The sequence below is a fragment of the Puma concolor genome, chromosome C2, assembly GCF_028749965.1.
Source record: "Puma concolor isolate L17-30 chromosome C2, mPumCon1.1.hap2, whole genome shotgun sequence".
NCBI lineage: Eukaryota > Metazoa > Chordata > Mammalia > Carnivora > Felidae > Puma > Puma concolor.
In genome coordinates, this window is record NC_141675.1 from 36,144,287 (window position 1) to 36,170,566 (window position 26,280).

Below are 26,280 nucleotides of genomic sequence, written 5' to 3' on the forward strand. Positions count from 1 at the left end.
CCTGTGGAACATCCAGATGTGGGTGTCCAATGCTAGCCTGAGTCTGGATGCTCCTGCGGCCCGGCCTCCACCCAGCAGATCCATCGTCAGAGCTGGTTTTTTCCTGATGTTGCACCTCTTCTTGGCCAGGACACCTCCTCTGACCCCGTGCCTAGCTGGCTCTCATCCCTAAATCTTAGCTCATTTTTCTTCCCACTAGAATCTCTCCCCTTTTCGTCGTCCCAAACCTTTCCCTTCAGTCAATATTCTCCTGCCCACTGTACACCAGGGAGGCTGTCCTAGGGGTGCTTCCTGGGTTCCTTTGAGTTCCGGCAGGGGTGTCTCCATGGAGGGGCATCTTGCATGTCTGGTCATTGCCCACCTGCCTCCCCCACTTGTGACGCCGGCTCCATTAGGAGCTGTGATAGAATCCTGGTCAAGGGGAAATCTGACAGAAGCTAGCTCAAAGCCAATTGTCAGCAAGTATCTGACAGGTGCAGTAACAAAGGTGTCCCCTTCAGCTTGTAGAACATAGCCTAAGATGATCCCCCACTAGCCTTGCTTTACATAAAGCCAGGCTTCTTGATGAAGTTGGGCAAACTGCTTATCACTTGCTCTGAATTCAGAGATCAAGATGAAGGGTTCTATCATCTCAATACCAGACTTTCCAGAAATGAAGTGTCACAGGACTGCCTTGAGTATGAGATGCCCCATGAAGCCCTTAGGAAGACCTCTTGACCAAATTAAATTTGACATTAACATCAGCCCCAGGAAAGGCCCACGGCGCTGCCCCTAAGTCAGTACATATTACAGGAAATAGAAAAGCAGTCTGTGATGCACATGCCTTTCCTAGCCCGGAGGCCAAAGGCTAGTCCTCCTCAGGATCACAAAGCTCCTGGCAGCTGGCCCACACCTCCACATATGTCACCTGGGTCAGCTGCTTTGTCTCTCGAGTCAAGAACTTTGAGGAGAGGCTCTGTTGCAGGAAAGGCCACAGGATGAGAGCATCCTATTAAATCAAGTGGTGATCTGTCAGAGCACTTCAGATCACCAGACATTAAGTTGTTCTCAGGGCTTATTCATTTGAGAGCCCAGGAGATTTTCATAGCTGATTCGCTCATTCATTCTTTCATTCCTTCATTCGTGTTTTAATTTAACAAATATTTGTTGAGAGTCCAAATGCTGCAACTCTTGAGGTTATATAGAAGTTAATAAGACCGCTTAACAATTCAGTCTTCTGGGGAAGACATGTTAAAAAAAAAAAAAAAAGTTAAGAGGCTCCTGAGTGGTTCAGTCGGTAAACATCCGACTTAGGCTCAGGTCATGATCTCACAGCTTATGAGTTTAAGCCCCACGTCGGGCTCTGTGCTAACAACTCAGAGCCTGGAACCTGCTTCGGATTCTGTGTCTCCCTCTTTCTTGCCCCTCCTCCATTCACACTCTGTCTCTCTTTCCTTCAGAAATAAACATTAAAAAACATTTTCTTGGAAAAGAAAAAGTTAAGATCATCTTCTATTATACCATGAAGCTTAACAGAGCTGCTCTCATTCATAATCATGGTCAGAGGCTTTTGTACCCCAAGAATAGCCCAGCTACAGGAAGCTATTGTCAGTTTCTCCAAGATGCCTTTAAAAGGCTGAGCTTCTAGGGGGGGAGTGTCAGAACCTTAGATGTAGCCAGTACTTCCATTCTCAGAGAGCAGCAGTGGGCCTACTGCTTAAAGGGAAATCGGTACACACCTACTGGAAATCAGATTAAAGGGCAAAGGGCCGACTCATAGATGATAGTGAGTGGGGAGCTTCTCCATGGATATGCTGATTTCTTTGGCATCATTGAAACAGCTGTCTTACAGCAGCCCTCCCATGTTGGGCGTAAGGATTTTACCTGTAGTGGCCTTGCACAAGCTGGTCAGCAACTGAGTCTCTATGGCCCCGCTTCAGGAGCCTGGCTGACCACCCCTCTTCCAGGGCCCAGTTTGCTTCACCTGGAGATCCAAGTTCCCAATGGCAAGGCCTTGCAGGAACCCTTCTTGTCTGGGATCCCAAAGGTGGAATGACACTCTGAGTAGGGACAACAGCGTGTGAGCTCCTGAAAGGACATCAGAAAGTCTTCCCAACATGTCCGTGTCGAAGGCCTCCGGAAGAAGAACTGGGAATCGTAGGCTCTGATGTCGGTCACTTACGTGGATAATCAGGATCGCAGGTTATACACCAGCCACCAGTGACCGTAAAATCATATTGGCTATTGTTATTTTATTGGTGTTTATTATTGGCATATTATTATTTTATAACAAAGGTTTATTTATCATCTCTACCACATGTCCTTCTTGGGTTGACTGTGGCTCTCTTCCACACGGCCTCCCACTGGGATCTAGGCTAACAGGTAGCCTTTATCTAGAGCACTGTTGATCTCATGACGCACGGAAAAGATGTGGAGAGCCATGAACTGTCTCTTAAGGCTTCTGCCCTGAGAGGACACATCACTTGCACTCACATGTTGTTGGTCAGAACAGGTCACATGGCTCTGTGACATCAGTGGGGCAGAGAAGCATGTTGGGAACAGGGTGCATTCGACCACCACACAGTCCTAGTATAGCATTTGTCAAGAGGGCCTCCCTGTCCTCCCCTGAGACTGTGCCACTGACCTGTTCTACCCACCAATGGTAAAAGATCTTCTACTGGGTCCCAAAAGGTAGGGCCAACTTCTGTTTGGTTCGTTCCTGGCTTCTCGTCACAGTGCCTGGCGTAACCTAGACATTGCATGAATATTTATTGAAATAGTATGGAGTTGATATTGCAATTGGAAGAGCATGCCACAGAATGAGGCCTGCGTCTTTTAAAAAAAAAAAAAAGTTGACTTATTTTGAGAGAGAATGAGTGGGGGAGGGACAGAGAGGGAGAGAGAGAGAGGGAGAGAGAGAGAATCCCAAGCAGGCTCTACACTGCCAGCACAGAGCCTGATGTGGGACTCAAACCCATGAACCATGAGATCATGACCTGAACCGAGATCATGACCTGAACTGAAATCAAGAGTCCGACACTGAACTGACTGAGCCACCCAGGTGCCCCAGAATGAGGCCTGTGTCTTTGATTACAATGATTCCTCGACCCTGAGACCCTCCACTTATTCCTGCCCTGTGGCAGACCCCAAGGAGACATGACCTGAGGCTCCATGTCAATTACCATTGCCACAGGCCCAGCTTGAGGTGCTAAGAACACTCTGCCCTCACCAAAGTCATCCAGAGCAGAATGCAAACCCTGCAATTAAGAAGTTCAGGGCCCCTGGGCTCCATTTTTGCTTTCACAGCACAGTGTGTCCTGAAATCTATCTCATTCATACATCTTTATCTAATTGCTGGCTCAGAGAGGCTTCCCCATTCTACGCCTCGGGGACCTTGACTCACACCTCAACTCTGGTTCCAAGTCCACCACGCTTAACCTGCAACTGCTGTGCACCGAAACAGTGTGGACTCTAAGCAGCCGGGTGGGTCCCAGGGGCCTTCACAGAGGATTCCCAAAGAGCTCCTTAAATACACCCTGATTCCAGATGATGCGGCACCATCTTTGCAAGTGACGCGTCCTGTTTACCCACAGCTTTCCCTGAGATCCCTTGAGGAGAGGAGAGAGAGAGAGGAACTTTGGGAGAAAGTAAGTCTCTCTTAGTTTGTTTAAGTGCGCCGAGAAATGAAATACAAGCTGTTGAGTTTGGGGAAGTCTGCACCATCTGGTTACTTACAGCTTGATGCTTTCTGGTAGGCAACATCTGTGGGTTAGGCAGGGTGGCCCTGCCACTCCCCTTGCCATGGAATCAGGGAAGCCTACATCAATGGCCTTACCAGGGCACATGCTGTCTTCACCCTGACTCTCTGTGGACAGCCACCTGTGTAGGAGGGTGGGATCCCAGGGGCCTATGCTGTGTGCTTGGCAAGACACCATGCTGCATGGTAGAATGAACATTAGCTGGGCCTGCCTCTAGCTAGCTGTGTGGCTCTGTGACCTTGGTCAAGTCATTTCCCTTCTCTGGGCTTTGATTTCTGTTTATAAAATGTAGCACAGGTTACAAGATCTGCCTCCAGGTTCATTGAGGCGGTGCAGTGGGGAGCCTGGGCTTTGGAGCTGCAAAACCCTGGTGATGGGCCCACTCAGTAGCTGGTTGTGATCCTGGGCTTACTGAGCCTCAGGTTCTTACCTGAGACTGGAATCATAATAGTATTCACCATGTAGATGAATGATTAAGCAAAAGCATTGTAGTACTTAGTTCAGGTCTGGTGCTCAGTGCCCAAACCAGTCCTTAGGAAAATAAATAATAGTGGTATGGTGCAAAGCTGGCATTGGCAGCTACCAGGCACACATGTTCGCACTGGTTCTGCTAGACTGCACTGGATTCACTGGCCTGAGCTGGAAGTCTAGGAGCCCAGAGCACTCAGCCTGCATCTCTCTGGCCACCTGGAATTTCGAGAACTGACACAATCTCTGAGAGTGCCCCGTCACGGGGCCGTCTCCACACTGGACAAATCCTGGTCTCAGAGCCAACTCACCTGTAGGTCCAAGAAGCAGTTGCCATGTTGCATTATTCTGAGGGTTCTAAGAAAATGAAATTGCTCCAAAAGACCGCGTATCTCCCACTCCCCAACCACCCTCAAATCTCTCCCTGCTACCACCCATATAGATTTCTTTCCGATACCTTTGGAGGCTGATAACCCTTAAGGCTTTGTTAGGCATATTACTGTGAATCAACTTAGCAGAGAAATAAAATGCATACCAGACAAGGCTTCAGGGACATTAGATAAGAACAAGGAAATATTGGGGCTCCTGGGTGGCTCAGTCGGTTGAGCATCCGACTTCGGCTCAGGTCGTGATCTTACAGTTTGTGGGTTCGAGCCCCGCATCAAGCTCTGTGCTGACAGCTTGCTCAGAGCCTGCAGCCTGCTTCAGATTCTGTGTCTCCTTCTCTCTCTCTGCCCCTCCCCGGCTCATGCTCTGTCTCTGTCTCTCAAAAATAAATAAATGTTAAAAAAAAATTTTTTTTTAAAAAAAGAACAAGTAAATATTGATGAGAGGTGTGGGGACAGACATAAGGCTGAATGGGCAGGCTTACCTGGGCATTGGATAGATGGCCAGAAGTATCTCATGGAGGCCCTGGGTGGGAAGAAGGGCAGTTATAAACATTAAATGAGTGTCTATTAATGGCACTGTGTATCAGGCATGGTACCAACCCCAAAACCCTAGGAAATACACATGTAAATAATGCAGTCAATACTGCCCACACTTTCTCCTTGATAAGCAGAAGCCGCAGGGTGATCATGGATTGGCAGACAGGAATCTCCCACCCTCTCAGACTCTGTGGTTCCTGGAGGCCTCTCCTAGGGTGAGTCTGTCACCCTAAACAAAGCTTCTGGCTCTAAGGATACCTGTTTTTCACATAGCATAACTTTCAGTTGCAAACCAACAGGTGCTCAACTCTAGACTTGATCATCTGTTCTAAGGCTAGAGGGAAAACTGACTGCTTGAACCTTTCCCAAGAAGTATATTGGTTTCTAATATGGCACCTTCCTGAAAGGTTCTCAAAGGTCATTTTAACTATAGGAGATGATGGTGGTAGCTGACTTTGGAACCCAATCCCTAGGTGAGACGAGATTCTGATATACAGAATTCAGATGTCCAGTGACCTCTGACAAAGATCCGGTAATGCACAAAACCACTGTCCATTAAGCCCGTCAGCTTTTACGACTGACTGGTTGGAGCCATCCTGGGAGAGCACTGGCTTCCTGCACCATGCACACCTTATTCCCTGCCAGTATCAGGAAGCCCCCGATCCTTATCCTTCCCTAAAGAGCTGAGCCCTGCTCCTGTGTGGGACATAAAGATGCAGAGAGCTCCGCTGGCAACTTTTGAGCTTCAATGGGAAGCCGGTGGACACCCAAGGGTTCTCCCAGCAGAGGCATCCAGTCTTCTCTGCCAGGCTGGCCACCCCTGCCCCCCTCAGCTCCGCCCTCCACAAAGCTGTTGGTGTGAATTTCCTAAGACATAAATCCACCTGGGACACTCCCACTTCTTCAGGCTTAGTCTTCGTGCATTACCCTGGAATCATAGCAGTAGCAGAAATAAAAATAGTTACAATAGTAAGGATAAAGTCACAGGTAACACGGAGTGAGCGCTCACCGCGTGGCCAGCATGCTGCTTCAGGCTCTAATGCAGGCTCCCATTCAGTCCTCACAACCACTGGGAAGGGAGATGTCACAGCAGGAGCTGGACAGGCAGAAAGGCTAAGGGACGTGCTCACAGTGCCAAGGTCAGCAAGTCATGTTACAAGGCATCAAATTCAAGTTTGCTAACTTCTGAACCTGTGTTCTCGACCACTGTACCGTTTGGCATAAACATAATGGTTGTAAAAAAAAAAAAAAAAGTGTGGTGGGTACAAAGTGGCTCACACTCCTTACAGCATCGGGACCTAGAACTTTCCCCAATCACAGACCTGATCACACTGTATCACAGCTGTGTGTCCACTTGTTGGCTCTGAGCTGCCCCAGGTCAGAGGCTGTGCTGATTCACCTTTACATCACCAGTGCCTAGCAGGGGTCTTGGCACATGGTCGGGGCTCAATAAATGGCTCATGGGTTAATGGATGGATGAATTCATTGGTCCACATCAAACTCTGGCCTTCTCTGGGAACTTCTCTGCTTATGAAAGCCCACCATTCTCATTTCCCTAAATTCCAGCACCGTTTTCCTTATATAATATAGCTCATTGCACCTTATCTTGTCACCTATAACATTTTTGTCTGCATGTTACTGATGCTTTCACCTCTGCAGACCATACGAAACTCGGGGACAGGGGGCAGGTGTGGCATTTGGCCTTTCTTTTCCTGACTCACCCAGCTCCAGGTTGGCTTAGATCTCTAAGTAGATACCCTGAGTATTTCATCCTGACCCAGGAGCAGAAAATAGAAGGTGAGGACACCCAGCCCGTGAGGAATAACCCTTTGTTCTTTCTGTCCCCCGTGCACTGCAGGAGCCTCCTCTGGCATCATCGACCTCTTGCCATCCCCCAGCGCGGCCACCAACTGGACAGCAGGACTGCTGGTGGACAGCAGTGAGATGATCTTCAAGTTCGATGGCAGGCAAGGGGCCAAGATCCCTGATGGCATAGTGCCCAAGAACCTGACAGACCAGTTCACCATCACCATGTGGATGAAACATGGCCCCAGCCCCGGTGTGAGAGCCGAGAAGGAAACCATTCTCTGCAACTCGGATAAGACTGGTGAGTCTGGAGCCCACCCCTGCCGGTGGCTGCCCCTTATATCTCAGCTGGTTAGGCACGGACGCAGCCACAGAGGATGTGGGAGGAAAGCAAGAGCATGATGGGGGCCTGGGAAAATATTCTTGCGTCTGGTTTTCTGGCTGCTGATTTTCTGGGCTTGGGGTAGAGCAGGACCAGGAAAGGGGGGAAGAGTAGAGGCACAGACACAAGGCAAAAGCTGAGACTGGTAGTTTTCAAACTGGGTTCTTCAGAACTCCAGCCTCCCCAGAAGTAACCTAGGGCTGCTACACATGAAGGGGGTGGGGGTAGCTGGTGGGGGACACCGCATCCTTACTTCAAGCAAGGCAGCTTCACCTTCACTATGTTATAGACAGTAAGACTTCCAAAGGTTTATTTTCAGTGAAAAGGTCATGCTCATTTTCAAAGTCACCGAATGGTAGCTGACTTTGGCAAGGCGTTTTCCCCACATTAAGCCTGCACGAGGCAGTTCACAGCTTAGTGGTTAAAAGCATTCCACCCCTTATTGGCCATATGACCTTCAGCAAATTGTTTAACCTCTCTGTGCCTCACTTTCCCTTTCTATAAAATGGGTATTATAGTGTTATCTACCCATAGGATTTTTATCAGGATTAAATGACTTAATGTACATATAGCGCTTTAGAACAGTACCTGGCACATAGGAAATTCAATCTGTGTTAGATGTTACTGTTCAAGATAGTCTCTTACATCTCTACAAACAAGTTTATGAAAGCATTATTGTGTTTCCCATCTTGAGGATAAGGAAACATCCTTGAGAGGTTAATAACTTTCCCAAGTATATAGCCAGTATCAGAACTGGAATGTAAGCTCAGATCCAGCTGACTCCAGTCCTGTGCACTTGTCACCACACCCCACAGGTACACACGTACACATACACACACACACACACGCACACACACACACACCCATGCACATGCATGCAGGCACACACGCTTTTTGGGTATCTTATGCCAATTTTACAACTTTATCTTTTTTTTAATGTTTTTATTTATTTTAGAGAGAGAAAGACAGAGCGTGAGTGGGCGAGGGGCAGAGAGAGAGAGGGAGACCCAGAGTCTGAAGCAGGCTCCAAGCTCTGAGTTGTCAGCCAGAAACTGGCACAGGGCTTGAACTCACAGACCGCGAGGTCAAGACCTGAGCCGACGTCAGTTGTTCAACCAACTGAGCCACCCAGGCACTCCACCAGCACTCCACGTTTTCTGTTTCAGTCACTCCTTATATTACATGTTAGCGTACTTTCCAGATGCAGAAACTGAAACAGAGTTGTCTGGCTTTTCCTAGTCCTAAAGTAAGTCTGTGTCAGATTGGTTGTGCCGAGGGTCAGTTTTTCTGGGACTTTCATGCCAGAAGGACTCTGTAGACATGCATGAGGTCACACTGAGGTTTGGGACCAGGTTCAGAGCTCAGCCCACAACCCCAGGAATCAGCCTGCGGTGTGGTCCGTGCAGTGCCTGGCAGGGCGCTCCCGTCACAACCCAGGAACCTGTATCAATAAGACAACAGGACAGGGCTGTAGGTACCAGTGCAAAGTGGCCCCGCCCCAGCTGGGGTTAGCGGCCACACACATATAATCCTTTCTGAAATGTATCAAATACCCCCGGGAGGCAGGTCAGACAGATGTCAGTGTTCCTGCTTACAGAGGAAGAAATTGAAATATCAAAGGTTGAGCAACTGGCCCAGGGTAGCACCGCCAGTTACCCAGAGAAACGGGATCAGACCGGGCCCCCCGGGCCCAAGTTCCACACGCAGGCTCTGGGTCCAGTGGTTCTCAACGGCTACACAGGAGAATAACCTAACCCGGATGCTTGTGAAAGTGCACAGATGCGAGGGCCCCACCCCGGCGCAGTAAGTCAGACTTTCTAGCGGATTCCTTTGTACAGCCATGGCTGAACATGCCACCTTAAATAATGACACTTCACTCTCGTCACACCAGTCCACCCCACGGCACGTCGACACCCTCAAGTCAGCGAGACCTGGTGCTCCTGTGCTTTGGCCAAGCATATGCAACAACACTTTGCAAGCGGCTCAACCCTGGCACAGAGAAGCTAGGGAAGGTTTTCTCTAAGTTCTTTGACTTAAAAAATAAATAATCTATAAATACCTTCTTGCCCTAAAAAAAAAAAAAAATTTTTTTCAGGAATAGGCTAAAGTTTTATTAGGCTTTTATATATCAGAAACATTTTTTTCAAGGCATGTTTATATCAGAAAACCTGAAAAAAAACACAGAAAAGTATAAAGAGGAATGCACAAATCCCCTAAAACCCTAATACTTAGAGGTATCTTCTGATTATATTTGGCATATGTCATTACCAAATAAAATCTTATTTTTATTTCCATGTATATGTAAGATGTCCTTACAATTTTCCGTCTATTTTTACAATACATGTGATACTATCATGTTCTCTGGGTTTTTTTTTTTATGTAACATTACATCCAGATCATTTTTCTTTGTGATAAAATATTTCTTAAGGTATGAATTACATAACAATCCAAAATTCTGTCAGGGGGCTTTAGTATTTCATTTTTTTAATGTTTATTTATTTATTTTGAGAGACAGAGGGAGAGAATCCCAAGCAGGCTCCACACTGTCAGCATAGAGAATAACACAGGGCTGTGATCTCACAAACTGTGAGGTCATGACCTGAGCTGAAACCAAGAGTCAGATGCTTAACTGACCGAGCCACACAGGCGCCCCTATTATTTCAGTTAACTGGCTTCTTTTTGTTAGACATTTAGCTGCAACAATGACCAGGGGTCATGAAAAGAAATGGAGTCAATTTCTGAGTGTGCCATATCCCTAGCACACTGAATAAACCAGTGACCTTGGTAGGGATACTGACTCCAGGAACCCAGGCTAACAGAGGGAGAAGGAGGAAGAAATTTCCTAGGCTAGAAAATACTCCAGACCTCCATTCATTCTTCTTGTTCCCTTCCTCACCCACAACTTTTCCTGGCTCCAAATAATATTAAATGAGAAAAGTCCTTCTTTCTCTATTTTTCTGACAGTAGACAACAGATAACAGAAATTACTTGGTCACCGGGACCTTGGCCTAGGCCAAACCTACAACACTGGCAACTGCTTTGCACATACTTCCTCATTGTCTCAACTAAGATGCTTTCGGGGTGTCTGCGGGGCTCAGTCAGATATGATTCCAGCTTCGGCTCAGGTCATGATTTCATGGTTCATGAGGTCAAGCCCCGGGTTGGGCTCTGTGCTGACAGCTCAGAGCCTGGAGCCTGCTTCGAATTCTGTGTCTCCCTCTCTCTCTGCCCCTCCCCACCTCATGCTCCATCTTTCTCTGTCTCTCAAAAATAAACATTAAAAAATTTTTTTAAAGATGGTTTCAGTTATAAGAAATAGGAAATATGGACCAAACTGATAGCAAATAATCAAAAAATCAAAATAATAAAGGGAACATAGAGTTCTTTTAATTGAAAATGTCCAGAGCTATGACAGCTTCAGGCAAAGTGTGATCAAGGGCTTGGCCCTTTCTGCTGCAGTTTCTCAGATCTGCCCCATGTGTGTACAATTTCATGTTAGCAAACATGGCTGAAGCAGCTCCATGCCTCCCACTAATGTAGACAACTTTTAGAGAGAGAGTGTCTCTTCTATTTGCTTTCTGATAAAAGAGAGTTCTTTTGGGGGCACCTAGGTGGCTCAGTTGGTTAAGCATCCAACTCTTTTTTTTTTTTTTTTAATTTTTTTTTCAATGTTTATTTATTTTTGGGACAGAGAGAGACAGAGTATGAACGGGGGAGGGGCAGAGAGAGAGGGAGACACAGAATCGGAAACAGGCTCCAGGCTCTGAGCCATCAGCCCAGAGCCCGATGCGGGGCTCGAACTCACGGACCGCGAGATCGTGACCTGGCTGAAGTCGGACGCTCAACCGACTGCGCCACCCAGGCGCCCCAAGCATCCAACTCTTAATTTCGGCTCAGTTCATGATCTCAAGCCGTGTGTTGGGATTTGCGCTAAGCATGGAGACTGCTTGGGATTCTCTCTCTCTCTCTCTCTCTCTGTTTCTCTCTCTCTCTGTCTCTCAAAATTAAATAAATAAAACTTAAAAGAAAAAGATTTTTAAAAAAGGAGAGTTCTTTTTTAGAACCACTCAGAAAAGCTCCTGAATCACGGGCTTGAACTGAGTCACTTTCCTGACAGAAGTCCTGGGGCCGGGAGAATGGCCTGCGTTGCCTGACTTGGGCCTGGGTCCCGAACCAATGACTATGGCAAGGGGACCACCCAGAGCCCATATCTAGAGGTGGAATTGGTGTTGAGGTTTGTAGAGGAGGTACAAGAATCAATCTCACTATCCTATTCTCCTGATGCATTAGGATAATCCAGCATCCCTGTCATGACACAGGTAAGGAAACTGAGGCTCTGAGAAGCTAAAAAGTTCTCCCAGAACCATCTGGAGGATACAAGTCCACCCAAAGTCTATCTGACTCTGGGGCCCGTGTTCTTCCTATGACACCTGGTCACCTGCTCATCCATGCGTCATTTATGGATCATGTGCCTCATAGTAGATTTCTGTGTATGCTAACATGTATATCATGTCAGCTCTTTGAGTATTGGTCAAAGAACAGCTCCTCTCCTCCCAATGGCTGTCATCTTGTGGCTGCAGGACATCATGGCTGGGACCCACGATGTGAGCTTTCCTAAGCAGAAAAGGAAGTCTTTTATATCAGTGGAGGAAAATATCCCATCCACTATGTATGGGGAGAGAGGTATTTATTCATAGCTTTGGAAAGACATGGAACTATGACTAACGCTGAAAAATCAATCTGCCCCCTCCTCCTAGCAACCAGAAATGAAGCCGCTCCCCCTAACTGCACACCATCAGGTAGAGAAGGAGACATGATCTGTGGTCGCCATTGTCAAGCCTGATGAAATGAAATAAAAGTCCAGCACTCTAGGAGACACCAGCTGTGCTAAAGGAGCCCAGGGTAGCTGACGTGACTGTCAGAGAGCCCCCTTAGCCCTCCCAGAAGTACTTGTATAAAAAATAAACGAAACTCGTTAGCCTATATAATTTTTATCCTGTGTCTGATGCAGTATCTCAGTATAAGTCAGGTTGCTAAGGCCAGATGGCTTCTCTGCCTAAGTTTTGCTGTGGACTTTCTTGCACCTTCCTTTTCCATTTCAGTGAGCTCCACTATGTGTGTTCTAGAACATTCATGAGATCTGATTGTGTATGGGGAAACCGAAACACCCACCCCTTTCCCCTTTGAGGCGCTCTAAGCGATGTAGCGGGAAGACCCCTCTGGCAGAGACCGATGCAGTGATTCTGCAACCACTCCGATCGCTTTCTGCTTTTCAGAAATGAACCGGCATCACTATGCCCTGTATGTGCACAACTGCCGCCTGGTCTTCCTCTTGCGCAAGGACTTCGACCAGGCCGACACCTTCCGCCCCGCAGAGTTCCACTGGAAGCTGGACCAGGTAGGGCGCTCCCCTCACCCCTCACCCCAGCTCACCCATTGGGAGGGGCGGTAGGTGTGCTCCAGTGACGAGAGCAGCCACGACGCCCCTCAAAGTTCTGCTCACTTGCTGAGTTTGGGAAAAATCAGCTCAGGGAGACACACAGCATCTTAAAGTCACGATAGAAACTGCTGCCTTCAAGACCACCTGGGGGTGGGAGGGCCACACTTCCCAGGCGGGACCGTGCACCTGTCAGCGGACCCGTCGACGTGTATCTTGTCCATTTGCTCCACGTTGAGCTCCTGGGAAGCTGGTTCTCTTGATGTCCAAGCTCAGTTTGTGATCTCTGCTAACACATCTTTCTATCACAAGTGCCCATGTCTCCTCTCTGATGCTCTGTTATCTCCCTTGGGTGACAGTGCAGCCTTGCTTTTTGGTGACACAGGTTGAGAACAAGGGACCCGAGGATCTTGAAGTAAACAGTGACACAGCACACTGAGCAGTGCACGTCCCTTTCTGAAGTGCAAAACCCTATGACTCACTCCAGAGCTTCCTGACTTGTGATCACAAGGGCTACTGTGTCATACTTGTCAATGACAAATCAAGTGTCTCGTTTGAGTGAAAAGCTTTGAAGTGTCTGTTTCCGAGGACTGTGCAGGGCTGAGATTGCAGAAGGGGCGGTCACTTCTCTGGGTGGCTGTGTCTCTGAGGAAGAGTCTGGCAGAAGGCCTGGAGCCAGCCTTCACTTAGACTTGAACGGTTAGGAGGCTGGGGGGAAGGCACGTGTGGATTTTTATAAATGGTTTTAGCAGCGTCTGGGTGGCTCAGTTGGTTAAGCATCCGACTTCGGCTCAGGTTGTGATCTCGTGGTTCGTGGGTTCGAGCCCTGCATCAGGCTCTGTGCTGACACCTCAGAACCGGGAGCCTGCTTTGGATTCTGTGTCCCCCTCTCTTTCTGCCCCTTCCCCACTCGTGCTCTGTCTCTCTCTCTCTCTCTCTCTCTCTCTCAAAAGTAAACATAAAATAATTTTTTTTAATAATAACAAAAATGGTTTTAAACTATCAAGATGGAGAATGCCAGCAGAACAGGAAGGGGATTGTAGAATGGGTCCTGCTAAAGGAAGCAGATGATATGATGCCCATTCCGCGGTCATACTGTCTGGAACCCCACCCATATCCTGAGTGCTTCTGGGAACTTCATTCTTCTGCCTTCCCCTAAAACCCACGGTGTGTGCTACCTGCCTCACCTTGTCTAGGGATGAGTGTTCCAGAATCCTCTCCCTACTCACGGGCATCTACCAGACACTCTCCCCCTGTACTACGTAAGCCCCCAGGCCCAGGTAGGTAGGGCTGGTTTCAGAGAGTGCTACTGGGAAGCAGTCCAGAAGGAAGTCATTTATATTGAGAGGAGAATGGTGGCTGCCCCCTTTCATCCACACAGAAGCAGAGACATATGCTCTTTAAAATATAGATTCATTAACCTCAGGGAATCCTTCAGTGCTGGAACTCCAGGCAACGGGACAAGGTCAGGGCCACCAAGCTGATGGAAAGATGTTTTAGGAAGCCCAGTGGCAACTGCCTAATCTATTCCCAGTAAATCTCATCCTGCTGGATCCCAGGGTTTTGCAAATATGGCATCTGGATTCGTATATGTTCCTCTGAATTAGGAATTCTGGGTATTGCAGAAATTGTGAAATCCTGACGTTGCTTATTTGATTTTCCGGCAACCTCTCAGCTGCCTTCTAAAGTGCCATATGGCTTATATGGGATATATTTAAATACCTAATACAAATTGAGATGAATTAAAATAAATTCCGTATTGTTAGGGGTTTTAATAAGAACATTGCTGTATTGGCCAGGATAATTACAGGTGCCCTGCAGCGTTTTCTCAGATGGGTTTGAGAAGTACTGATACAGGCAAACGAAGTCACAGGGTTTGGAATTAAAAATAGGTGAGGAAGGAATTCTGGTTCTACAGAATAATGACTCCAGGAATTCTGAAATCTGCTCCCAAAGGGGTGAATTTAAGGAGGGACTGAGGTTCATGGAAAACCTTCCAGATTACTCTGATCCCGTTTACTACCATTCATTCGCCAGCATCCGTTCTGCACCAGGCACGCTGCCTCTGAGTTCACTCTCGCCTGCCCGGTGGATGAGATGAGGCAGGGGACCACGGTCTCGTGACCTGCCCAGAGTCACACAGCAAACCACGGCCTGGACCTGCCCTTTGCATTACACTATGCTGTTTCCTTGATGAGCTTGCTAATTTAAAATGTTCTCATTTTCAAATTTTAAATATTTTTGATTTAGAGATCAGAATTATCCCTGAGATGCAAAATATTTATAGTCTTGATGAAACTCTTGAAACCGTCAAACCTTCCCTTTGATTAAGCCTTGTCTTCTTCCTTGTCTTAGTCAAGGCAGTCAAGGGGCTGCCATCGCAAAGTATCACAGACCAGGGCCTTGAACAACAGATAATTATTTCTCACAGTTCTGGAGACTGGGAAGTACAAGACCAAGGTGCCAGCTGATTCAGCTCCCTAGTGACGGCCCTCTTCCCGGCCTGTAGACAGCCACCTTGTCACTTTGTCCTCACATGGCAGACAGAGAGAGAGAATGCGAGAGAGCTCGCACGCTGGGATACCTTTTCCTCTTCTTATGAGGCCCTGTGAGATTAAGGCCCCGCCCTTATGAACTCCTTTAACCTTGACCACCTGCTAAAGGCCCTGTCTCTAAATACAGTCACACTAGGGAGCAGTGCTTCAGTCTATGAATTTTGGGGGGACACAATTCAGTCCATAGCATTCTATTTTTTATGGCATTCTTTACTAAAGAAATTAACATTGGGGCGCCTGGGTGACTCAGTCGGTTAAGCGTCCAACTTCGGCTGGGGTCATGATCTCGCGGTCCGTGAGTTCGAGCCCCGCATAGGGCTCTGTGCTGACTGCTCAGAACCTGGAGCCTGTTTCGGATTCTGTGTCTCCCTCTCTCTCTGCCCCTCCCCCGCTCGTGCTCTCTCTCCCTCTGTCTCAAAAATAAACATTAAAAATATTTATCACAAACCCCAGCTCATCGCAACTGTTGCCCTCCCTTTGAAGGGAGCCACAGTGGGTAGGATATAGGAAACCTCAACCACACTCATAGTAGCAATCCAGTGGTACACACAGACGAAGCCCCAGACCCCTCTCTCCCTTATTCAGCTCTCTGTGTAGACAGAACCTTACCAGAAGTTTCTTGGATGTAAATCACTTGGTGTTCAGAATGTACATACTTGATTACGTCTCCTGTCCCAGGAAGCCACCCTGGGTCCCCCTCCACCCCGAGGGGTTTCCCTCTCCCCAGTGCTCCCCAGATTCCATGCAGCATGCAATCGCAGTGCTTACTGTACCCTGGTAACCCATTTATCCTGCTTTCTGCTCCCTTTGCCCTGAGCTCCTAGAGGGCAGTCCTGTGTGGTACTCTCTCCAGCTCCTCAGTGCATACGATAGCCCTGAGCACACCATTGGTGCCCAGTAAATGTTTGCATAACAACGAAGGGATGTCAAGATCAAAAGAAGGGAGAGATGACATGAGGGAGGGAGAGAGGGAAACAGAGAAGACAAATCCAGGGATTTTTTTTTAAAGCTCCTGATGATGAACTGATCTTTTTATTCACTTTATGGAGCATTTTAAATTCTAAAATTTTGCCATTTTTTACTCTGTGGATTTCAGTGTTGTTCCACTTTTATGTTGATATCTAATTTCAAAGGTTTAAATGGATTTGCCAACAATGGCTCTGTAATTATTGCAAAACTTTCTGGTTTGGGCCAGAAAGGGCTCAAGCCAGTCTACTACTGTATTATATGTATTCAGATTCCTGGCCCACCTTGGGGATCCCAGAAGCACAATACATGTTCTCATGGCTAATGGGGCTTCATTTCTTTCTTTATTCAACAGTTTATTCTGAACACAAACTATGTGCCAGGCTCTGTGCTGGGTACCAGGGATCAGCTGCTAGAACAGAAGACCCTGCTCTCTAGAAGTGTCCACTGTCATGAGCAAACTAGCACAGAAACGTTTTACAATCCTATGCAATACATGTTGGGGCAGAGGGCAGGGGCCAGGTCGGGGGAGTCTGCGGGAACCCGTTCTGGAGACACCTGACGTAGACCTGGGAATAGGGGCCTGGAAGAGCCCCTGAGAGGGGACGTTATCTGAATGGAGTGCAGAGGGCTTGGAGGTGTAGAGCCAGGCAGCCAAGATGGAAGGGAGATGAGCAGGACATCCATCTTCAGGAGACTGTAGGCTTCCGGAGTGGCAGGCCATAGGGATGGGGAGGGAGGGGAATAGTTTGGGAGATATTAGGACCCATGTTTAGAGGAGCGGGTGTCAATCAAATCCCAAGAGGCTTTTTATATCCTGTTACTGAGTTGGTACTTTATTCCCCAAAGAATGGGCTACAAGAATTTTATTATTCAAATAGAATTTAAGGATGGGTAAATGTGAATAATGCTAGTATGACATTCATAAAATGTATCAAATTTAAGTCGATATAGCTCAGGCCAGGTCGTTCAATAGGGCCAGCGACGGGGGCTGCATTAGAACCAGGGTCTCCCCCCTCCCGCCTCCATAGCCAGGCCAGGAGGTTAAGCACTTGACCGATGTTGCTCATGGGCATTGAAACCGGGGCCTGGTACGCACATAGCGTTTCAGGAGTGTGCCCAGGGAGGGAGGCAGTTACCACAGGGGAGCTGTGTGTTTCCAGAAGCCCAGCCCCTTTGCCCCACACCTCAGAAAGCCTTCGCCAGGGTGGACAGACTGCCAGGTAAGTCCATTATCAGGTAGCTCCAGGAAATGTCCCTGGCAATCCAGTGTGCCTCACTAAAGGGATCCTAACGATGAGGAGAATGTCATTTTAATGGGATTTTTACTTACGATCTGCTAATGCAAATCCCTCAAGCCTGCAGCTAGTCATGTGCAAACCCAGACAAGAGCAGAGAACGCCCAGCTGCCAGCTCACACAGGAAAGGTTTATTCATTTGCAGCCCCTCCCGGCTCTAATATTATTTGGATGTGGTTGACTCATTGTCACAAATTCTAATGATCTTCCCCTTGGACTTCTTGGTGCTTGGAGGGAAACCTGCTGATGTTTTACAGCGTGTTCCATTTATTGGAAGACACAGCTTGAGTGACAGCCTCAATCGACCAGCAAGAGGCCAGGTGCCCCCAGCTCATACAAGGGAAAAAAAAAAAAAATGTGTCTCTGAAAAATCACCCTGAACACAAGACGCAGAAGTGAGATTCATCCCATTGGCCATTGCTGTCCTTGTGCCAGAACTTGTAACAGGCACCAGAGAGAGAGAGGAGGACACAGCCCTGACCTCAGGGAGCTCACGGCCCTGCCCAGTGTACAGGCCCTAGAGAGCATTCTCCTGCAGAGGCCCTGAACTCTCGTAATTGGGGGTGAGGAGAATGACTGAAAATGCTTGGCTGGGTGGAGGTGGGGCCTCATTGAAGATTCAGCCATCACACACACAGCTCCCAGCCATGTAAGAATCTAGGCCTGGTGCTGCCTTTCCGACTGTTCAGAAGTTAGAATCCGATTTTTATGAAAAATCTCCCAATTTTTAGTATCTTCTCACTTAAAACCATTCATCATCAGACCCCACAAATGTTCTGCAGTGTACCTTTTATACCCCGGTCACGGGTTTGAGACCAACAAAAGAATATTCTCATGCAGGGAAACCACACCATAGCACATCTATTTGAGACGTTTGGGTCTTCCTAAGTGAGGCCCACCTGTTCTTTGTAAGCCCCTCCTGCTCTCCTAGCACCGGCCCCTCCCTCCAAGAAGAGCAAGGGGCTTCCAGTGGTGAGGGCGGGGGAGCCTACCCTCCGACACCTGGGGGAAAGGGCAGGGGTGAGTGGGGCAGGTGCCCTAGACCCAGGCCCCTGGTGGTGGCGGCGGTGGTGGTGGTCTCGCTTCCACCTACACAAAGGAGACAGTAAGGCACAGGCCCAGGTCTTTCCAGAAACAGATGCCAGGGCCAGGATTGGAGCCAAATGCTCTCCAATATCTTGGGCTGAAGCTTCTGCTGGTCAGATCCTTTCTACTCTCATGGAATTCTGAAGCTACAAGTGAATAAATCCTTCATTCCTACTGAGGATGAATGTCAGAACGAGGCAGTCAGGCTGCCCGCATTGGCTCCTCCAGCCACACCGGGAGTCAAATGGCTTAGTTCGATCATTATTACAGCCAAGTGCCAAGGAGTTAATTGGAGAATGGTTCGTCCAGGCCAGACCAGTCCTCTTAAAGAGCAGAATAATGGGGCTTTGTCAGCACTCTGGTTCCTCCACCTAAGACAGATTCTCGGCTGCATCAGCCATGTTCTCTCTAATGCAGCGCCCACCCCCAAACTGGCCTCCAGTGACACCTACATTCCTTTAGGAACATGTGTCCTAAACAGAGTGGGAAGAATGTCCAGAACCTCTTTTTTTTCTCTCTTGTAGGCAGAATCCCAAATGACTTTTTCTAAGATGCCAACTTTGCAGGGTTGTTCTGAATGAAATAGGATGTGGGGAGGGTCACAACTACTCTCCCTTCTCTTTCTCTCTCTAATACCTAAGGGCCCAGGCAAAGCCCTTCTCTCAGAGGCCCTCTCCCTGCCTCTTCCCATCTAATAGATCTCTGGGGAGAACTGACTTCCATGGCTTCGTGGTCATGGCAGAACAGGGTCCTCAGACCCACATCGGACACTCAGACCTCTCGGTTCAGGACTATGCAGAGATTGGCTTGTCTGCTCTCTGGAAAGGTGACTTCTGACACAGTTAGTGCATGTGTTCAGTTTTCTTTACAGAGGGTGCGACATGCAGGCAGCCGCCATTCTAGCCCATCGCCTGAGCCTTGTTCCCTCCACCAGCACTCCCTTTCTTGGCAGCCCTTCAGGCTGACCCGGGTCCCTGCTGCACTGCTGGCCCTGACCACCCCATGCCACTACACCTCAGCTGGGCTCCTTGGCTCCCCTGTTGACCACTTGTGATAGACAGAATAATGGCTTCCCAAGATATGCACCCCCTAATCCCTCAAACCTGTGAGTATGTTAACTCCCATGACAAGAGTCTCTACAAATGTGATTAAAGATCCTAAACTAGAAGGATTGTCCAGGTGCATCTAATGCAATCACACGGGGAGGCAGGAAGGTTAAAGTCAAAGAAGTGACAAAGGAAACACAGATCAGAGTGATGCGAGGCCTTGAGCCAAGGAATATGGCAGCCTCTCTGAGCTCAAAAAAAAAAAAAAAAAAAAAAAAAGAGGGAGAAAGAAACAGATTCGCACTAAGGTCTCCAGAAGAAATATATGCAGCCTGGCCAGTACCTTGATTTTAGCCCACTGAAACTCCTTTCAGACCTCTGACCTCCAAAACTGTAAGATAATAAGTTTATGTTACCAGGTTGCTGGTAATTTCTTCTAGCAGCAATGGGAAACTGATACATCTCTCGTGAGCCTTGGGGAGGCCCAGAGCTGCCCAGGCTCATAGGTGCAGCAACCCCCCCCCCCACCTCCGCACAGCTTATTGAGGTGACCCTGGGCCAAGCTCTCCAGGCAGACCCAGAGAGCACCCCCTGAGTGTGGCGCCTCTATCCTCTCGGAAAGTGTGGCCCTGAGAGGTAGCGAGGAAGAGGTCCTGTCCTGATGCCCCTCATTGACCACCTGCCCCTCACTCCCCACCGGCCCGCTTCCTGCCAGCCTCCTGTGAAGGATCCCCAGGGAGCAGATTTAGCCTTTCCTCCTGCTCTAGACCATATTCTCCCTCTAGCTTAAGGTACCGGCGGCTGCCTCCCCAGCCATTATAAGTGGAAACTACCTTTCTCTGCCTTCAGGGAAGAAACACTGAGTTCTCCAAGCTTTGTTCTGGAAATGCTAAAGCAAACCTGGAAAATCCTCCGTCTCTTGACAGAGGCTCACCCGGAAGCTGAAAGTTGACAAAGCTGATACACAAATGAGATTCTCTAGAAAATACCTGTCCTGCCCCTGAGGCACAGTCACTTGCTTCACTGGAAGGTCCCCCTCAAGCTCACACTGCCCCCACCGTGCCTTTCAGTTTTCTGCCTGAGGGCTTGCTCCAAGGCAAGAGGAGCCTCTTGGCTCCCGGGAGCACAGTCCACAAGCAGCCCCGGGAGTACCCCTGGCCCCAGGGCACAGGCGCAGCCAGGCCTGAAGGTAGGGAGCGCCGGTGGGCAGCCACCTGCACTCTCATCAGAAGTCCCAGGGGTAGCAGGCCCCCCACAGCCACAGCACCCACCTTGACTTTGCCCCATTGTTCTGGCGTTCCCCCTTCCCTGACTCACTCTCCACGCGTCTTCTTTCTTCCTCCCTGGAGCCACCTCCTAAATGAACTCTCTGCTCTCCACACCCATGCAGCACAGGTAAAGTGTGTGATCTATAGAGGGAAGTGAGCAAACAGCGCCTGCTATTATCTCTGGGAAGAAAGGCCTGTCTGCAGAGTTTCGGAGGCAGAACTGGGACCAAACAGAGGAAGTTACCAAGAGACCAGAATGAAGTGAACAAAAGGGAGGAAGAGAGGTTAGTGAAGTGCAGATTAGCGTTGTCAAATGTTAGTGAGCGGATTGTATCCATAACCAACAGTGAGATCTGATGACAAGCAGATCATTCCATTTGTGTCTTACTATAGACGTAGTGTCCACAAACTCGCTGAGGGTTTTCAGAGGCTTATTGATCAATATGTTCTGAGCCATTTGCTGGAAGGGCTGACTTCTCAGGGCTCTCTTGGATTCCCATTATTACCCAAAGGGTTTTCTTTACTTTTTCTTCTGAACATCCTGTGCAAAGGGAGAACCCCAACTCTTGCTGAATCCAGAGCTGCAGGAATGTCATTCTCTCCTCTGCCACAATCTCACTGGCTTCCCCCACTTTCTCACCCAGGCTGGAGGCGGAAGGCTATACAACTGTTAAATTTAAACAAGTCAGAGATGCTAACTATTCTATACATTCCTCCCTTAGCTGCCAGACCTGGCTCCTCTCTGATCTCTGTTCCCCCATGAGCACCTGCTCATCAATTCCTTTCACTCCCATGCAATGATTATTTGTGTTCTAGCCTGTACATCTGCCCAGAGGCAATGGATGCATTTTTTTCAGTAGACATCCCATAATACATATTTAAAGTCAGTGTCTCTCATTTTGTTGTTAAAAAAGAAGGAAATGAATGTCAACACAATTAAAAATGCCTAGTAAATCAAATCACCTTTTCAATAATAAATTAAGATGCTTGGGCCTCGGGGTGGTCCCACCGGAAAGCAGCATGAGCTCGGTCACTACCCTGGCTGTGCTTTGCTCCTGTCTCTCCAGGCTGCTTCAGGTATTGGTGTCAGTGGGAGGGGAGGGAGACTCCTCCTTGGCATCAAACGCAAATGTCTACATTCATTAGAGGAAAGATATTTTTCTCTGTCGCTCCCACACTATGGAAAGATAAGAAATTGACAAAGCTGAATGCTAATATAAAATGGCAAATTCTAATGCTAAGCCCTCCTTTAAGAGAAGTGAAGTCCCCGGGTAGTGAGAAGAGAATCGGAACCAGCAGTAATTCGGTTCTTACTTGTGCCAGGGGCTTTCTTTTAATTCTAACAAAAATCTTGCAGCTTAGGCGTAACACCCAGGTTAAGGATGAGGAATGGGAGACATAGCATCTTATCTAATCTCTTAGACAATAAATCTCTTACCTAATAAATGGAAGAACCTTAAATAGAACCTTAAAACACACATACTTCAAGAGAGCAAAAAAACACCATTGTTGACTTGGAAGGGTTTACAACTTTAGTGGCCACACAAGAAGACAAGAATGAACCGATATCCATGCTAAGACCGAAGTGTTCAGAACAGGGTGTGGGTGTCCATCTAGGAGCACATTCCAAGCTCAGCTTAGGAAGAATCATGATTTAGCATCGTTTAAAGTAAAATAAAGATCAGCTTGCTCCTGAGGCCCAGTGGTGAGTGCGGCTCATCCCATAAAGCAAGAGTAGCCAATGGAGCCGACGTCTCATGGGAAGCCCTCTTCCAAGGAAGTCTTGCACAGCAATAACCCTGGAGGCCCAGCAGGGAGATGAATCAGCTCTACCTTCCCTGCTTTCTCCCAATCCCGAGAGTCATCTGTTTCCATCTTTAATGTCTAAACATGCAAATATTGCTACACTTACTGCTCATTAGTTAGCTAAAGGAAGGGCCCTTTAATTATGCCTTTAAATAATGAACCTCCTCCATCACCTTGACAATCAGTGCCTATTTAGAAGGAAGCAAGGCCTCATTATGAAACAGCTACTGCATCCCTTGGTTACTTAGAAGATGGTAGCTTTCTTGAGGCAATGAAATGGATGTCTAAAGACAAATAAGCCTTGCAATTGCATTAACTCATTCTGGCTTTAGGTTCAACTGTTAGCCAGTGACATATTCCATGTGAGGGAAAGAGAGGAAACTAGCGTTTTTATAAGAGGCCAATATCTGAGCTCATTGATGTTCACACATGAAGTCTAAACTGCACAGTCACTTTTGAAGTGATTTCTTGTCTCAATTTTATAGATACTGAAATGAGGCTATGAAAGGTGAAATAATTTGCTTAAGGTGTTGGACCAAGTCTACCATTCTCCAAAACTCCATGTTCTTTTCCATTAGATGTTGACCTAGGTGAGAAGTATTTACATAGCTTGGCAGAACTGGGTTTCCTCTGAGTCTCCACTGGATTTATCCATCTTTCTGCCTCAGCAGAAACTCACAGGAAGAGTTTCCTTCAGACAACTACCAGGCACAGTCAGACTGAACCACACTATGCATGCACCTGTCGGCACAGCTCTGAAAAATAAAACAGAGTATGTCATAGACAAGCAAGTCATTTCCACTATGGACAATTACCTATTTATCTCTCCATACTGAACTCAGGGCTCACATCTTTGATAAAGACTTTCCTGTAACTCCCTCCCCCATAGACAATTGACCTTACTTCCATGGGGGCCCCAGAATTTTGTCACTGCATTTTTCATACCGTATTACACTTATTTGTTTGTTAATTCATTTCCTCCACTACACTGGGATACCATTCTTACTTACACCTTTAATCTTTAACACAGTGTCTCCTACAAATATGTGTTCAATACATGCTTATTAAATTTAAAAAAATGAGTCCTTATCTGTGGTTCCCAAACACTAGTCCATGGACCTATAAGCATCAGTTTGGCTATATATCACCTGAGTGACATTGAAAAAAGGCTGCCAGGAAAAAAAAAAAACCCCAGTATGTCCTTTAAAAGGTGAATGAATAAATAACCTATTGTATATCTGTACATGGAATTGTATTCAACAATAAAAAGGGACAAACTATTGGTTCATACAATGTGGATGAATTTCAAAAATATTGTGCTATGTCAAAAACTAGACAACAAGGACTATATATTGCATGACCTCATTTACATAAAATATCAATAAAAGGCAATTTTGTAGATAGACTATCAGTGGTTTCCTAGGGCTTGGGTGAGAGCAGGAATCAACTGCAAATGGGCACAGATATCTTTGAATTATGGAAATGTTCTAAAACCAGATTTTTATGATCATTGCCCAACTCTATATATTTATTAAAATCATTGAATTATACACTTAAATGAATGAATTTTGTGATATGTAAATCATACCTCAATAAAAATATTAAAAATAGGAATTGAAAAATGGCCCATTCTGAGATAATAGGGTGATATTGACACTGTCTTGTCTCTAAAGAGTTCTAATACAGGCTTAATACCAGAAAGGAGGGACATGTAAGAAGAAATCCCAAAATCAGAATATAATCTTCCTTCAAATCCCTTAAATCTTTGGATGACCCCTGAACTGTGTACACACAGGGGAGCCTTCAAGAAACCAGTGAAAAGCAATAGCAAGAAAGACCAAAAAAAATGAGTAGAGATTTTAGCTACTGCCTACTGCAAAGGAGACTTATTTTAAAATCCCTCCAAGTTTGAAGGGCCAGGAAAACACCTAGAAAACTCTGGGTGAAATACCAGAAGAGACATGAATAAAGATTATATGCCGGGATTAAGGGACTGGCTCAGAATGAAGGGTAAACCCAAACAAACATACTCATATATAGTATAAGACCAACTCTACAGGTACAAGGTGATGATTCAGTAATTTAACAAAAATCAATAACCTCAGAGAAATATAGCAGGATCCAGAGTTTCTGCAATGTATAATGCACAGTTCCCAGGATGAAATATAAATTATTAGACATGTGAGGAAACACAAAAATGTGGCCAAAGGTCCAGAGTGAAATTGTTCAAGAGAAACAGACCCTGAAATGATGCAGATGTAGGAATTATCAGAAAATAACCTAAAAGCAACTATTTTCAATGTGTTTAAAAACTTTAAAGATTGTCATAATGAGTGAACAGAATCTCAGCAAAGAAATGAAAACTACATAAATGTAAAATCTATGGTGGAAAATACAAAATTTAAAGTGAAAGGGTGGGCTTTGCAGACTGGAGAAAGAAGAAGAAAGAGTCAGTGAACTGGAAGGGAGATCAAAAGAAATTGTCCAATATGAAGAAAAATGAAGGGAGAAAGATTTCTTAAAATCTTGAGCCAAAGAGAGAAGGAAGAGAAGAGAGGAGAAGAGAGGAGAGGAAAGTTTAAAAAGAACTCAAGAACAAGAGTGAATGAATGGGGCATAAAAGAATTAATTGAAAAGTGTCTGTTAATTTCTTCTGCCCATTTCTTCACTGGATTACTTGTTTTTTTGGGTGTTGAGTTTGGTAAATTCTTTATAGATTTTGGATACTAACCCTTTACCCTACATGTCATTTGCAAATATCTTTTCCCATTCTGTCGGTTGCCTTTTAGTTTTGTTGTTTCCTTTGCAGTGCAGAAGCTTTTTATCTTGATGAGGTCTCAGTAGTTCATTTTTGCTTTTAATTCCCTTGCCTTTCGAGATATGTCAAGTAAGAAATTGCTGCTGCTAAGGTCAAAGAAGTTGTTGCCTGCGTTCTCCTCTAGGGTTTCGATGATTTCCTGTTTCACATTTAGGTCTTTCATGCATTTTGAGTTTATTTTTGTGAATGGTGTAAGAAACTGGTCTCGTTTCATTCTTCTGAATGTTGCTGTCCAGTTCTCCCAGCACCATTTGCTAAAGAGAGTGTCTTTTTTCCATTGGATATTCTTTCCTGCTTTGTCAAAGATTAGTTGGCCATACATTGGTGGGTCCAATTCTGGGTTCTCTATTCTAGTCCACTGGTCAATGTGTCTGTTTTTGTGCCAATACCATACTGTCTTGCTGATTACAGCTTTGTAGTAGAGGCTAAAGTCTGGGATTGTGATGCCTCCCACTCTGGTTTTCTTCTTCAATGTTATTTTGGCTATTCAGGGTCTTTTGTGGTTCCATGCAAATTTTAGGGTTGTTTGTTCTAGCTTTGAGAAGAATGCTGGTGCAATTTTGATTGGGATTACTTTGAATGTGTAGATTACTTTGGGTAGTATTGACATTTTAACAATATTTATTCTTCCAATCCATGAGCATAGAATGTTTTTCCATTTCTCTGTGTCTTATTCAATTT

The 26,280-nt window shown here is 46.6% G+C and overlaps 1 protein-coding gene across 3 annotated transcripts in view; it reads left to right on the plus strand.

The window, feature by feature from the left end:
* Window positions 1–26,280, plus strand: part of CLSTN2 (calsyntenin 2) — a 609,330-nt gene that overhangs the window by 505,944 nt on the left and 77,106 nt on the right. For all 3 annotated transcript variants that reach the window (XM_086674405.1, XM_086674406.1, XM_086674407.1), the window contains 2 exons: window positions 6,990–7,238; window positions 12,596–12,717. In XM_086674405.1, coding sequence (XP_086530531.1) covers window positions 6,990–7,238; window positions 12,596–12,717 — 371 coding nt within the window. The remainder of the gene's footprint in view (window positions 1–6,989; window positions 7,239–12,595; window positions 12,718–26,280) is intronic.